This window comes from Myxozyma melibiosi (assembly GCF_037950935.1).
Source record: "Myxozyma melibiosi strain Phaff 52-87 chromosome Unknown BZA70scaffold_3, whole genome shotgun sequence".
NCBI classification, from domain to species: domain Eukaryota; kingdom Fungi; phylum Ascomycota; class Lipomycetes; order Lipomycetales; family Lipomycetaceae; genus Myxozyma; species Myxozyma melibiosi.
In genome coordinates, this window is record NW_027042917.1 from 220,148 (window position 1) to 235,471 (window position 15,324).

Below are 15,324 nucleotides of genomic sequence, written 5' to 3' on the forward strand. Positions count from 1 at the left end.
GTCGAGCAGAGCGCGTCGATATCAGCCCACGCCGAGTCCGGCAGACGCTGGGGCCCGACCGGGCGGTACATTGAACCCGCTCCCGAGCGGGACTGCGCGGTTTCGGTCGGGGTGGTGAAGATGGGGAAGCGCGAGGAGTCGTAGACGACGGCCTGCATTTCGCGGAGGTCGAAGGCCTGCGGGGCGCGGATGAGGTGCTGGCCAAAGACGACGCGGAGCATGTCGATGCGCTGCTGGAGGATGTAGGCGTTGGGTTTGAGGGTGTAGGCGGAGGGGGAGGGGAGGCGGTCGATTTGCACGACGGGGACGGTGCCGGGGAGGAGTTGGTCGAAGATGATTGCGGAGAAGAGTTGTGATTGGGCGATGATGTTGAAGTTCTTGGACTCGTTTTCGCGGAGGAGGCGGATTGCGTTTGTGACGACTTCTTCGCGGACGCGGAGACGGAACTGGAAGTCAGCGTAGCGGGCGCGGGCGTCGGCGCTGTTGCCGAGGAAGAGGCGGGTGCGTCGTTTGAATTCTTCAAAGGCGGTGCGGGGGCGGCGTTTTGACTGGGGGCCTTGGACTCTGCGGATGGACTGGGCTGGGGTGGAGGAGGAGGAGGAGGAGGGGGTGGGGGTAGGAGTGGGAGAGGGAGAGGAGGCGGGGGTGGAGTCTGAGGAGAGGGTTGCGTAGTTGTAGGAGGTGGAGTAGGAGGAGGAGGAGGGCCGGGGGCGGGCGGGTTGCGAGGAGCCGAGGCCGCCGTGGACGTCAAAGATGAGTCTGAGATGGTCTTTCTGGTCTGTTGTGAGGAGACGCTGCTGGGCGACGACTTCGGTGGAGGTGGAGGAGGTGGGAGAGGGAGGGGAGTAGTCGGGGAGGAGGGGGTCGAAGGTGAGTCGGAGACGGAAGGACCAGAAGGCGTTGTTTTTCATGACGAGGGTGTGGAGGGCTTTTGAGGAGCAGGCGAGGTTGACGAGGTCGGGGAGGGGGAGGAGGGAGAAGACCTGGCAGACGACTTCGTCTGGGAGGCGGAGGAGGAAGGAGGAGGGGGAGAAGGAGGACATGACAAGTATGATGAGAGTAGAGTAGAGTAGAGTAGAGAGGATAGAGAAGAGGAGGAAGAGAGGAAGAAGAGCAGAGGAGGAAGAAGAAGAGACGAGCGTGCGGCTCAGAGGAAGCGCATCCGATAGCTTTATCGGGCGGGTGGCCGCTCACCGTGCTGCCCAAAGAGGAAATGTTGCTTGTTGAGGAGTCATGATGTTGCTATTTCTTATAACTTCTCTATAACCTGTTCTGTTCTGTAGTTAGTGCTTCTGTATGTTATTCTTCTGTTATTGCTCTCTATTCCTCACTATCTACTCTCTACTTCTACACTTCACCACTCTTCTACCTTCCTCTTCTACTCTTCTCTCTCCTCTTCCTCTCTCTGCTTGGACCACCTGCTCCGTGTCCTCCCAATCGAGTATCAATGCTCTCGGCTCAACCGTTCTCTATTCGTCTTATTGACATTGACATTAGTGTAGTTTAGTTGTTGTTGTTGTTGTTGTTGTTGTTGTTGTAGTATATACCGTCTAGTTTGTAGTAGTAGTCAGTAGTCAATAGTATACACTTTAGTCAACTCTACTCCTCCTACCTTACTTCCTCTACTTCTCTCCTCTACTCTCCTCTACTTCTCTCCTTCACTTCTCCCCCCGCACTGACCCGTTCCTCCGCCTGCCTCTTTCGGCAAACGCCGTGTGTGCCTGCCTGCCTCTTCCTCCTTCCTCCTCTTCCTCCTCTGTCCTCTTATTCCCATCACTTCTGCATAGTCTCATCTGCCTATTCATCTCGCCTATATCAGTCCAACGTCAATACCACTCCGGCAGCTGTGTCCGCCTTGGCGCTGCTGACTCTTCTCTTCTCTACTCTACTCTACTGCTTGACTACTTCTCTCTATCATTTGACTAATGCTCTCTACTATTGACTAATGCTGCTGCACCACCCCCGCCGCATCCGCCTTCGCCAATATCTCCCTCTTGTAATCCTCAATCGTCCCCCGTATCTGCTCCACATGCCCATCATCACACACCCACAACTGCTTCGACGTCCGCGAAATCAGCGTCACGTCATGCGAAACCATCAATATACCCCCCTCAAACTTATCAATCGCCTCCGCCAGCGCGTCCAATCCCGCCGTATCCAGATGGTTACTCGGCTCGTCCAGCACCAGAATATGCGGATTCGTAAGCCCCAGGCACGCAAACGCTACCCTCGACTTTTGTCCTCCCGACAGCAACTCCATCTTCTGCAGCCCCAGCGTGCCCGTAATCCCAAACGCACCTAAATGCCGCCGATACTCCTCATCGCTCTTCCCCGGCCACATCTTCGCCATCCACCCCACCGCGTTCAGATTCAGATCCATCGCGTCGATATGGTGCTGCGCAAAATACCCAATCCGCAGCCGCGCGTTCCGCTGCACCATCCCCATCGTCGGCTCCGCGTCCCCAATCAACACCTTCAGCAGCGTCGTCTTGCCGCTCCCGTTCGCGCCCACTAGCGCGATCCGCGAATCCGTCTGCACGCTCAAATCCACATTCTTCAAAACCGTCCGCGCCCCGCCCTCATACGCAAACGTCACGTTCTCCAGCTGGATAATCGGCGGCGACAGCTTCTCCACCTCTGGGAATCTGAACGTCAACGTCTGATCCTCCTCCGGCGCCTCCAGAATCGGCAACTTCTCCAACTTCTTGATCCGACTCTGCGCTTCAGACGATTTAGCGGCATTGTACCGAAACTTGTCGATAAACGTCTGCAAGTGCTTCCGGTACGCCATCTGGCTCTCGTACTCGCGCTTCTGGTTCTTCCGCCGCTCCTCGCGCGTCGCGTAAAACATGTCAAAGTTCGAGTTTTTGTAGTAATCCAGCCGCTCGCTGTGCTGGTGGATGATATCCGTCGCCACCTCGTTCAAAAACGCGCGGTCGTGAGAAACAACCAGGACTGTGCCTGGATAACCCTGCAAGTAATTTGACAGATACGTGATGGATGGGACGTCCAACATGTTGGAAGGCTCATCCAGCAGCAGCAGATCCGGTTTGCAAAACAACGCCCGCGCAAGCGCAAGTCGCATCCTCCATCCTCCAGAGAATGACTTCGTCGGGTTGTTTTGCTGCGACTGCGAGAATCCCAAACCAGCGAGAATACTCGCCCCCCGCGACTCCGCCTTGTCGCTCTCCATCTCTGACAACTTGCCGTAGATATCCGTCAGCGTCGAGTCGAGCTCACTCCGCTCGACCTCCAACTCACTCCGCATCCCATCGCTCTCCCCGCCATCCTCCGACTCTTGCAACTTCTTGTCCAGCTCCGCCAGCTGTCTCGTGATCTTCTCCTGCTCCTTCAGCAAATGCTTCCGCCACACGTCCGCGTCCAACACAGACTGCAGCGCAGGCGTGTCGTCGCCCGACACCTCCTGCTCGACATGCAGAATCGTGATATGCTTCGGCACCGCCAACTCTCGTCGCGACAACGCCCTCAGCAACGTAGACTTTCCGATTCCGTTCTGGCCAATCAAGCCATACCGATGCCCGTACGCCAGCGTCAGCGTCGTGTCCGACAGAATCCGCTGCCCAGCGCCGACATACAAATCAAAGTTCTCAATCTTGATGTCCTTGCTCTTGCCCTGCGCCGCGCCCCCGAGCATCAGCGGATTGACCTCCATGTAAAACTTATCATAGTCCTCCGGCGTCTGCGTCGAAATCAGCTTCGACGCCTCGTACTCGACAAACTTCATCGCCCGCTTCTCCAGCTTCGCCTGGATCTTCCGCTCCGCCTTCTCCAGCTTCTTCTTATCCACCTTCGAATCCACCTTCCGCCCACTGATCGAGTCAAGATCAACCGGCGTGCCAAACAACCCCACAGACGAAATCCCGTCCCGCTGCGCACCAATCACCAGCGCCTGCTCAAGCTTCTTCGTCCCCTCGCCCGCTCTCTTCAGCGCGTCCTCCTGCAGCGGCCCAAACGTCGCCAACAACCCCTCGCACAGCGTGCCCACCGCTTTCGCAGACGCCCCCGCGTTCAGCAAAAGATCCCGCACAAACGGGATCTCGGACGATAAATCAGCAGTCGCAATCGTGCGCTCGAGGTGCGAGAGGTAGCCTGCGCAGTACTCGGACACGACAGAATCAATCGCCGGCGCGGCCTTGCGCACCTGATCCGCTACCGTAGGTGCCATCTTCTTTTTCTTTCTTGAATGTAATAGCAGTAGAACTAGTTAAAACACCTGTCTTCTATCAAAGATTCTCTCAAAGATGAAAATTATTCGGCGGTGAGGCTCGACGGTGTTTAAGGTTTAAACATAAACTCTAATCGCACGTCCGATCTCAACGCGCGCGTCCTCGACGCACACAACAACAAACTGCAGCAGAGCCGTGTTTAGTCTACAGAATTGTCTGTGTGCTGTTGTATTATTGTGTGTGTGTGATTGTATTGCTGTTTGATTATTGTCTGTGTCTGTTGTCGCGCTTGTCTACGATGGCTGGAACTTCGTCGTCCCCTGGCTCAACCATCTTCAGCGAAAAGTGCAGTTCCCACACCGCCTCTGCCGCGGTCCCACGGCGTGTGTACTTATCTCTTCTTCATTCATATCTCTACAATTACTGACGACACTAGGCGAACACTCAAAACCCACACCCCTCCGCGAAGCATGGGACGACGATTTCTCGATCTCAACGGCGGCAGACAGCCCACTAAGCGTGCCCAGCAAAATCGAAAACTCGCAGCAGGCGGTGCGCGTGCATCTGAGCAACATCAAGCGGTTCGCAGCCGAGGTCGAGAAGCTGAAAGCGCTGCTGGCTGCGCTGGCGGCGGACGAGAACGCGGCTGTTGATCAGACTGTTGTTGAGGAGGCGGATGCGATCGTGGCGTTGGCGGAGACGGGGGATCAGGATGAGGAGGCGGGGAGGGAAAGTGAGCAGGTGGCGTGGACGGAGACGGGTACGATGGATGGTGAGCAGCATCTGAGGGATATGCGACGGAGGTCGTTGGTAGGACGGACGATCTTGGAGGAGATATCGACCACAAGCACATCTCAACCCTCATCCACAGTCTCTCCATCTACAGTTTCTACAGTCTCTCCATCTACAGTCTCTCCATATTCAGTCTTTACAGTCTCTACAGTCTCTACAGTCTCTCCACCTACAACCACAAGCATACAACTCACGCCCTCGTCGCAGCACAACAGCGACACCACCGACATCGACATCGACGACGACGACGCCTGGAACTCGAGCCCAGACGACGGTGATGATGATGATGACGACGACACCACACAGACCGCATCATCCGTAGACTGCAGAGTTACTACGAGTCAAAACCGGCTGGATTTCAACGCCGAGTCGTTGCCGGGGCTGATTGAACGGACGGTAAGTCTGATGGCACAGATAGAAGCTGCTCTGGCAGGAACTGCTCTGGCAGGAACTGCTCTGGCAGGAACTGCTCTGGCAGGAACTGCTCTGGCAGGTCAGCGGAAATAGATTGTTTCTGCTGTGGCTGCTGGTTATGTTTGCGTGTTGTTGTAAGATAAACCTCGTTGCATCTACGACTCGTTTCGATATCATACTCCAGTCTGAGGCGAGGCGATCGCCTGCTTGTATTTAGTTGGTCTGCAGTCCCGGTGCTTGTTTTTTGTTGTTTCTTATTCTTTACTATTGTTATCTTGTCTATATCTTTGTATATTCTTCTTGCTGCAGTGCAGCTCCATTGAATTTCATCAACAACTCTTAGATCTTCTGGGGATCGATTAGGGTCCGGCTCTGATCGCTCTGATTTAAGGTTGGCGGAGAGCGCAACAAAACATCGTCCATCTCATCAACTTCCTCAACTTCATCAACTTCCTCAACTCCTGCTTCTTTGATATTGCTGCATTCACTCTGCTGTAACTTCAGTAAATACACAATCTTGCTCTGCTGCAGCCTCGGCTTAGACTCACTCACACCCCGTCTGCTCGCCTGCTCGCCCTCGCTCGCTATAATGGCTCCTCGATAAGATCCGCATCTCCTATTGTTCTCAGCACCAGATCCTCACTCAACACCTCCTACCTTCACACTTTTTGAGTCACGAGTCAAGAGGATGGCCCAGCCGCGAGTATCGGCCCCCGTGCTCGTCGCCGGCGCGCTGATCTCTCTCTCCCTCGGCGCCTTCATCCGCACCCACTACACCGCGCAGATTGCCTTCCAATCCTTCATCCTCGGTCTCTTCACATGCTCGCTCCTCTCGCTCGCCGCCGTCGGCTACTTCTACAAACACTCCTCTCCCCGGACAGAGTCGCTGCGCAAGTACCGCCGCGTGCGCTTCCCTCCCTACGCGTTCATCATGCCGGGCCGGCTTGAGAAAGAGCTCGACCTCTTACTCGCCGACCTGCCCACCCGCACGCCGCTCTACCCCCCCTCCTTCGTCATCTCGAGCTCCCTCGACCTCATCATCGAGTACATCGTCCGCGACTTTATCCTCTCCTGGTACGCCCAGGTCTCGACCGACTCCTCGTTCCCGACCCAGGTCGACAACACCATCCGCGCCGCCATCGAGCAGATCCGCGACCGGCTCCTCAAAGTCGACCTCGTCGACTTCACAATGCAAAAGATCGTGCCGATCCTCACCCGCCACATCGCCGACTTCGCCGCGGCCGAAACCGCGCTCCGCGGAAAAAACCTCAATAAGCAATTCACCGAGTCCCGCGAGCTCGACATCGCGCTCGCGTCAAAGTACAATAACGGCAAACTCCACCCCGCCGCCTCGATCCGCTCGCCTGACCCGGCGATGGTCGAAAAGGAATGGATCAAGCACCTCGTCGGCTCCATCCTGCCCTCCATCCTGCCCGAGCGCGAAGCGCAATCCCGCTCCGTCTTCATCCTCGTCCAGGAAATCGTCACCGGCGCAGTCATCTTCCCCATCATCTCCATGCTCGAAGAACCAGATACCTGGAACCAGCTCATCGAGCGATTCGCCAGCTCGACCCTGCAGGACCGCAAGGCCGTCCAGCGTCTCCGCGCCGCGCTCGATAAGCACGCGAACCCGGCGGTTGCGAAGAATCAGCAGCCGATCGTCAGGTTGACTGCAAAGTCGGACGAGCGCACGTATGAGAAATTCGTGCGCGGTCTGAGGCGGTGTACTTTGCTTTCGGAAGCGAGACGGCTGCGGTATGATATCACGATCCAGCTCAAGCGGGCTATGAAGGACGGCAGTGAGTATTTATGATGTTTGTGAGAGGAGGAAGAGGTGCTGATGTCGTGTTAGATGACGATTTATATATCCGACGACTGAAGAACGCGCGCCGGTTAATTGATGAGAAAATCGCAGACCTCTCGAACGAGACCTCGACCCCTTCAAAACGAAAAGTACGTGCTCTCAAGTATATCTTATCACGAGCAAAACTAACTAGTCAGGGACGAACACCGGGGTCGCCGGGCACGCCTGGAAATCAATCACTAAACGACCCCAGAGAAAACTACACAGTACAGCAAATCCTCAATACCTCGGCGGGATTATCATATTTCATGGAGTACATGGATCGACAGCACCGAACCGGGCTATTACAATTCTACCTCGTCGTCGACGGATTCAAGAATCCGCTTGAGGAAGACGACGACGACGATGACGACGCGCAGGACTTGGCGGTGTCGTCGTCTGAGACGTTCAGTGAGTCGGATAGGGAGGATATCAGTCAGATCCGCGACTCGTATTTCTCAGACCAACTCCTGCAGATCGACCAAAAGTATAAAGACGATATCGAGCGGTTTCTGAGTAACCCGTCCGCGACCGCGGCAGACTACCAAAAAGCGCGTAGGGCAATCATGCGCGCACAAAAGCATGTTTATGATATTCTGGAAGAAGAAGATCTGCCAAACTTCAAGCGGTCCGATATATTCCTCAAATACCTCACCTCGACCGATCCCGAGACCGAAAACCCAAAGGGCACGGTGGACGACTACCACGTCGGCTTACTCGATGAGAGCATGACGGACGAGCCGCCGGGTACCACGGCCGAGAATTTGACCGTCGATCCGGAGTACATGGCTGTCGATCGGCGGAGTCTGGACTATGACCGCGACGGACTGTCGATCTCGGTCGAGCCTGAAGACGATGTCGTGCAGGCCGTGCAGGCGGCGTTTGACGATATCATGCAGTCGCGGCCGGCGACGAACGCGGGTGCGACGGCGGTGGCCTCGGCGGCGACCGCGGATGATGCTAGTAGTAGTCGGTCCGGCGACTCGTCTCATCGGAAACCGCCCTCGACTATCAACGAGGATTACGCAATCTACACTCATCAGGGAAGTGGCGGCGGCGGTGCGTCGATCAACGAATCCCCAAGATCCTCGATCGAGTCCTCGCGTCCGGGAACCAGCAACGCGCTCGAACCGGTCGACACAACAGCCACAACATCCACGAAGCCATCGTCTGATTTACGCTCGGACCTGTTTGGTTCATCAACTGCCGACAACGAAAACAACATCTTCCCGTCCGAGAGCGCGTTGTTTGAAGAGACCGCGCGCGAGATCTTCTCGGACGACAGTTTCTCGTCCGAGGACGAGATGGACGCGGGCGACGCGGGCGAACTGGCTGCTGCCGATTCGGCGTCGATCCACCGCGCGGACCCGGGCGACCTGGGACTTACGGAGACGATCCAGCGGATTTCTGATGATATCAACAAGCTGATGAACCAGGACGCGGTGCTGGAGACGTTGCTGAAGAAAGCTGAGCTGACGAATAATCTCGCGGATCTGCGGATTCTGAAGAAGTCAAAGGCGAGTGTGGAGCGCGAGATTAAGCGGAAGGAGTTGCAGCGGCAGCAGTATATTGTCCAGGAGAGCGATAATGGGTTATATGTAGGTCCAGGTCTTCTATTTGTTTTGTGGTTTTAGCTAACTTTGGCTAGGGGCGATCGAATGTCTGGATAAACTCTGCGGTGACTGGTTCAGACAACGGACGCGCCTACGCACTGTACATAATTGAGGTCCAGAGATTCGAATACGACGGTTCGGTATCGGCGCGATGGATAGTCGCCCGCCGGTACAGTGAGTTCTTTCAACTTCACCAGCACCTACGCCGGCGGTTCCCACAAGTGAACGAGATCGACTTCCCAAAGAAAGCGGTGTCGGTTCTCAAATTCCAGAAATCGTTCATCGAGGCCCGCAAGGCCGGTCTCGAGATCTACCTGCGCGCGCTGCTGCAGATCCCCGAGGTGTGCCACAGCCGCGAGTTCCGCTCGTTCCTGTCGTCGCAGGAGTTTCACGGCTACCACCCTTCTTCTGCTTCCGCCAGCGAAGGCGCAGGGGGCGAGGCGGAGAGCATGTCTGCTGCGACGGCGGCGGCGGTAGCGGCGGCGGAAGCGGCGAATAAGCAGAAAGGAGGGCGCACGAGCAGGTCCGGGCAGTCTGCGGACATTGTCGCGCGGCTGTACGGGACTTTGTCGGACGGGATGGAGGATATATTTGGGAACTTCATTGTCGATTACGCGACGCATATTCCGGGCGCGACTACGGTTTACAACGCAGCCGTGCGGCCTAGAGGGTCGGTTGCTGCCGGCAGCAGCGGAGGCGTGAACGGCAGCCAGGCGAAATCTGAGATCAAGCACCGGCGGACAGGGAGTACGGGCAACATGAGCGTGATGACGCAGAAAAGCGGCGTATCCACCGCCGAGACACTGGTCTACAGTCCCGAGCTCCAGTCGCGACGGCAGTTCGGGGGCAAGGGCGCCGCGGCCGCGTCCGCAGCGGGCACGTCGACGGAACGCAAGGATATAGCGGAGGTGGAGGCCGAGCTTAATCTGTTTGAGGAGGCGACGAATAGCAAGGGCGGCGAAGCGCCGTTTATCAAGCCGATCTGCGATTTGTTCTTGGAGCTGTTTGATTTGAATAAGGGAAACAATTGGATCCGCGGACGGGCAAGTGTTGTGGTGCTGCAGCAGTTGCTTGGGGGTACTATTGAAAGGTGAGTTTCTGATTATATTACTGAGTGGTGAATAGCAGTGCTGATGATGTTGGTTTAGGAAAATACGAGAGCAGATTGATAATCTGGTTGAGGAAAACATGGTGATCAATCTGCTAAACATCATCCGCGACAAAGTCTGGCCGAACGGCCGGCGAGGCGAGCCCGGCGTTGCGCGGAGCGCGAAAGAGCAAGCCAAGACGAGCAGCGAGGCCGCGTTTCTGCTGACGACGCTGGTGCAGGACATGGCAGCCAAGGTGGTTGGGTCGACGAACGCGAAGCATGCGTCGCGGAGACTGTTTGCGATGCTGCAGAACAAGATCTTGAATCTGCATGTGATCTGTCTGGTTGTGGATGAGATCGTGGAGGAGTTGTTTCCCGAGGTCAGGGAGAGGACTGGGTATAAGAGCATGGCTGTTTAGATAGTAATCCATGCATTGTCCATTGTTGTTCATGATGTAGTTGAAGTAGAGACGTAGTTGCTCCTCGGTGAGCCAGCAGAGTTTCGACGCCGCACGGCATGACCTCTGCTTTGTTAGCTGAGCCAGCGTCGATATCTCCATCGGATCCTTCTCTGTTCAACTTCACGAGAGAGAAACAACAAGACAGAGAGTCTTTATTCTAATCAGCTATTCTTCTGAGGTCGATTGACTCCTTGCTGCATTGGACGACGCTCGCACATTTGCTTGCCCGGCCCTCGCCGTGAATCACCACCCTCCTCCTCCTCCTCTGGCCAGCCATGGCTTCACACCAGGAACCAGAGATGGCTCTCCAGCCTGCGTTTGAAGTCTCTTCCTCGGCGTCCACACGGCCGCCGTCACAGCCGACTGCCGCGCAATCCACGCCGACCACGCAGAGCCCACAACAGCAACCTCAACCTCAACCTCAACCTCAACCTCAACCTCAACCTCAACCTCAACCTCAACCTCAACCTCAACCTCAACCTCAACCTCAGCAGACTCCTCAGCAGCAGCAGACACCTCCACAACCCGCCCAGCGGATCTCCCCCGAGGAGGATCTCCCTCGTCCCAACCCGTCCGGCCGTCTCTCACCCCCCGCGCGCCATCAAACACTTACGCTCCAGCGCGGAAACCGAACGCGCTGGCCGAGGTCGCGAAGCAACAGCGCGGCCACCGATCCTCCAGCGCGAACCGTACCAGCACGCGCAAGCAGCTCGGGCATCACAGCAGCAACAAGCAGCAGCAACAACAATTACAGTCAAAAGACAAGCACGACGCTATGAGCCACGTTCCGCGCGCGACAGACGACTTTGAAGCGCAGCAGCGGTTTTACCTGCGCAAGATGCGCGACGACCTCGATGACGAGTATTACACGCGGGGCATCACGCAGCCGAACTACTCCGACTCCGAGGACGAGACGCCGACGACAGAGGTGCCTGTCCGAGGCGCTTTCCGCCCCGATCTGTTCGACTCCGATCTACCGTCGACGCCGAGCCGTGAGCGGCCGTCACTGGACGAGTTGCAGAATCCCAAGAACCGGGAGCGGCTTGAATGGCAGGCGATGCTCACCGCGGTCTTGACCGGCGAGGTTGTGAGGTCTGAGAAGCGGAAGCTGCAGACCGGTCAGAAGCCTGCGAAAGCGCTGTCAAAGAACGAGACATGGCTTGAGATCCGCGCAAAGGTCTGCGGCAGGTCGCTTGCTCTGCAGCGAAAGATCATCGAGGACCTGCGCAAGGAAGTCGACCATGTGCTCGATCGGTTCATGACGTTTCAGATCCAGGGCCGGGACGAGTGTCCGGACTCGCCCGAGGACCAGATCAAAAACATGTTGATCAAGCTCGATAAATGCGAAAGTCTGTGGCCGAGCACAGCCGCGATGGCTAAAGATAAGCCGATTGCCAAATCGCCAGAGTTTATCCGCCGATGCGAGGCGCTGATTTCGTGGGTCACAATCTCGGATAGTATCCACTCGCAGATCGAAGCGCTGAAGAAGTGGACTGGCGACGACGACCTCGACATGACGCGGACGACGTATGTCGATAACGGGAACGGAAACATTACCGAGAACGAGCCATTCATCGAGCGCTTGTTTAAGGAGTCTGACATCGGCGAGCTTTTCCAGACCAAGATCCTCGCCGTCCTCGGACCGCTGATTGTCAAAGCCAAGACGACGACGATCGAGCAAGGACAGATGTTTGCCGAGATGCATCTGCCGTCGTACCTCGAAGAGGTGCTGATCTTACTCAACTTCCCCACCCGTCTAATCCAGGAAATCATTCGCACGCGGCTATCGTTCTCGCGCAAGTTGAATCCGACAATGATGATCATCGACCAAATGATTGACGTCTACAAGGTCGCGATCCAGCAAGCCGTCGTAGTCAAGAACGACTACCTCGAGCTCTCTGCGCCCGAAGAAGGATGGGAGCTTCCGACCGTCATTGACGAGAACTTTGACAGCACTTTCCTCGAGGGTCTAAGTTTCTACATTGAGCTTCTAAACCGAAAGTTGCTCGGAAACGCGCGGTCAAAGAAAACGACCAAGAGTTTCCGCGAGTCGGAGTTTGTGGAAGGCGAGTGGAATTTCTTGAAGGAGATTGGCGCGCTCGTCGAAGGTGCGGATCTCGAGATTGCAGAGCAGGTGACTATGCTTACGGGCAAAGTGCTCGCGCGCTTGATGTCGCATTTCGAAAAGCAGCTCAAGGGGCCGGCGACTATAAACACAAACGAGCTTATGAAGCTGTATACGGGCACGATCGAGCATGTGCAGGGGTTTTTCCGCAAGCTCATGCGTTTCTCCAGGTACCACCTCCACTTCTTTGCATCAATAGTTCTTTCTTTTTCTACTAACGACCCTGCAAACAACTGGAGAGTCGGTTTGAGACTGCGGCCGAGTACGCTTTCGACTACAGCCAGCTTCCGAGTATACTAGACGATCTGAAGGCTACCGGGCACGTGCTGGTCAACTTCTCGGCGCTCGAGGAGAGTGGAATATATCTCTTCGCCGACCCGTCGATGGACGAGCGCAAGCTCAAAGATACGGTCCGGCCGTTTTCGCGAATGGAGCTCGCAGACAATGACATGTCGTTTTCGTACGTGGTCGTCTTCTGCTGCAGCGAGCCGCCACAATGGTCAGGTCCGGAGATGTCGGCCGAGATATTACCGGTACCCTTAGATCTCCGCCCCGGCCGGCTTCGGATTGTTGCCGACGGGTCTGGTCCGAGACTTCTGGCGGCGCGGAGCAAGTTCATGCGGGCGACGGATAACGTGTGTCAGATCTTGACTGAGCAGCGGTCGAATTTCCCGCTGATTGACCGGGAACTGACGCGGATGCGGAAGAACTTTTACAAGCTCGCGATGCTGATTATCTCGTCTGTGGATATCGTGCGGTCGCAGTGCAAGGGCCATGGCTGTCAGGATCTTGTGAATCAGTTTTTCATCTTTGCGCGCGACGTCGGCACGCGGGCGATGAAGTATCTAGACTCGAACCGGCGGGCGGCGTGTGCGCTGAAGCTTGTCTATCTGAGCATCAACTGGGTGAGTTTTGTGTGCGACGACTGTCTGGCGTCGGAGAAGCGGACGTTTCAGTTTTCTGTCAACGCGCTCGAGTTTGCGATGGAGATGACGCGCGGGGTGAATATTCTTGCCATCAGCGACGAGGACTTTTCGCGGCTGCGGGTAAAAGTCGCGGGGTGCATGACGCTCTTGGTGTCGCACTTTGACATCATGGGAGCGCGGTCGAGTCTTGCGGCGGCGCTGGAGCAGAAGAAGCAGGAGAAGGCGATTGCGCCGTTGAACGATGACGACAAAGACGACGATGTGGCGATCAAGGTCGTGAGCGGGATACGCACCGAGCAGCTTGTCAAGATCGAGGACGCGCGAAGGCTGCGGCAGGAAGAGCAGCGGAGTGTGGGTAAGGTGCTCGATGATAGCAATGTGGAGACGCAGTACCTCATGTTTTTGTCGTCGTCGCTGTCGAATGTTTCGATCCGGTGGCAGCAGGGCCGGTTTATTGGCGGTGGAACGTTTGGCAGTGTGTATGCGGCGATCAATCTCGAGACTGGGGACGTGATGGCGGTCAAGGAGATCCGTCTGCAGGACTCGCAATCGATCCGGCATATCGTGAAATCGATCAAGGACGAGATGACGGTGCTCGAGATGCTGAGTCATCCGAATATCGTGCAGTACTTTGGCGTGGAAGTGCATCAGGAGAAGGTGTTTATTTTCATGGAGTACTGTCAGGGAGGGTCGCTTGCGAGTCTGTTGGAGCATGGCCGGATTGAGGATGAGACTGTTAGTCAGGTTTATGCTTTGCAGATGCTGGAGGGTCTTGCGTATCTTCACGAGGCTGGTATTGTGCATCGTGATATCAAGCCAGAGAGTGAGTGCAGCTATTTATTCACAAGGTCAGCAGTATACTAACGAATTCTATAGACATCCTACTCGACCACATGGGCGTGATCAAATTCGTCGATTTCGGCGCCGCCAAGGTGATTGCGCAAAAGGGCAAGACGCGCGCGAGCGGAATGACGGTGCAGACGAAGCTCAACAGTATGACGGGCACGCCGATGTACATGTCGCCGGAGGTGATTACGGGCGCCGGATCGGGCCGGCATGGAAGTCTTGATATCTGGTCGATGGGATGCTGCGTGCTTGAGATGGCTACCGGACGGCGGCCGTGGGCGAATTTGGATAACGAGTGGGCGGTATGTTTTCCATTTCGTTGTATGAAGTGAGGAAGAAAGAAGTGCTAACGACGGTTACTTTAGATCATGTACCATATCGCAGCCGGTCACCAACCAACTCTTCCGACAAACGACCAAATGAGCGAACTAGGCCAACAATTCCTGACGCGCTGTTTCGAGCGCGACCCCGAGCTGCGCGCGTCGGCGATCGAGCTGCTGGATGATCCGTGGATCAGGTCGATAAAGATGGAGGCGCTGAGTGATGTGCAGACGCCGTCGACGGATAGCGAGTCGTCGATGAGGTCGATTAGTAGTTAGTGTGTGTTTTTTGCGTGTGTTTTGTTAGTTTAATGTTTTGGTTGGATTTTGTCATTGTAGTAATTGTAGTCAGTCTTCTGTTTGTCTTGTTGCTCTTCTCTTCTTGTGTTTAGTTTCTCTCTTAATACGACAGCTACTCCATTCTCTACACACACACACAAAACCACCACCACCTCGCCCCCCGCTCAAATTCAGAAAACAACAATCCAAAACCCATTTTTTTCCAGGTTTTCCAGCAGCATCTCCCGGATCCGCCTGCCCATCTCCCGTGGTTGGTTGCGCGCCTACAAACCAGGGCCTCCTCGACCACCGCCCGAATCGCTGTGGCTCATCAGCCCGGTTTTCTGGATTTTTGATGCGCTGCGGGTTAGTTAAGGTGCAGGCGGTTGGGTAAATGTCATGTGATGTGTTTAGTAAGATATTAGGTG

At 55.8% G+C, this 15,324-nt stretch overlaps 4 protein-coding genes across 4 annotated transcripts; 3 read left to right on the top strand and 1 right to left on the bottom strand.

Moving 5' to 3' along the window:
* Positions 1-1,507: 1,507 nt before the first annotated feature.
* On the bottom strand, positions 1,508-4,243 carry BZA70DRAFT_309834 (P-loop containing nucleoside triphosphate hydrolase protein). Its single transcript, XM_064914898.1, has 2 exons — positions 1,613-4,243; positions 1,508-1,550 (listed from the first exon to the last, which is right to left on the bottom strand). The coding sequence occupies exon 1, from the start codon at positions 4,184-4,186 to the stop codon at positions 1,943-1,945; it is 2,244 nt and encodes a 747-aa protein (XP_064769140.1). The 5' UTR covers positions 4,187-4,243; the 3' UTR covers positions 1,508-1,550; positions 1,613-1,942.
* Positions 4,244-4,347: 104 nt separating this feature from the next.
* Positions 4,348-5,750, top strand: BZA70DRAFT_123947 (uncharacterized protein). Its single transcript, XM_064909524.1, has 2 exons — positions 4,348-4,570; positions 4,624-5,750. The coding sequence occupies exons 1-2, from the start codon at positions 4,486-4,488 to the stop codon at positions 5,484-5,486; spliced, it is 948 nt and encodes a 315-aa protein (XP_064769141.1). The 5' UTR covers positions 4,348-4,485; the 3' UTR covers positions 5,487-5,750.
* A 1-nt stretch (position 5,751) lies between these two features.
* On the top strand, positions 5,752-10,767 carry BZA70DRAFT_123988 (PXA domain-containing protein). Its single transcript, XM_064909525.1, has 5 exons — positions 5,752-7,192; positions 7,246-7,346; positions 7,395-8,834; positions 8,885-9,939; positions 9,998-10,767. Exons 1-5 carry the CDS (start codon positions 6,082-6,084, stop codon positions 10,356-10,358), a joined length of 4,068 nt encoding a protein of 1,355 aa, XP_064769142.1. The 5' UTR covers positions 5,752-6,081; the 3' UTR covers positions 10,359-10,767.
* Positions 10,676-14,896, top strand: BZA70DRAFT_298903 (uncharacterized protein; the record flags this gene model as incomplete). Its single annotated transcript, XM_064914635.1, has 5 exons — positions 10,676-10,723; positions 10,795-12,695; positions 12,767-14,274; positions 14,328-14,599; positions 14,663-14,896. The coding sequence occupies 5 exons, from the start codon at positions 10,676-10,678 to the stop codon at positions 14,894-14,896; spliced, it is 3,963 nt and encodes a 1,320-aa protein (XP_064769143.1).
* Positions 14,897-15,324: the final 428 nt, after the last annotated feature.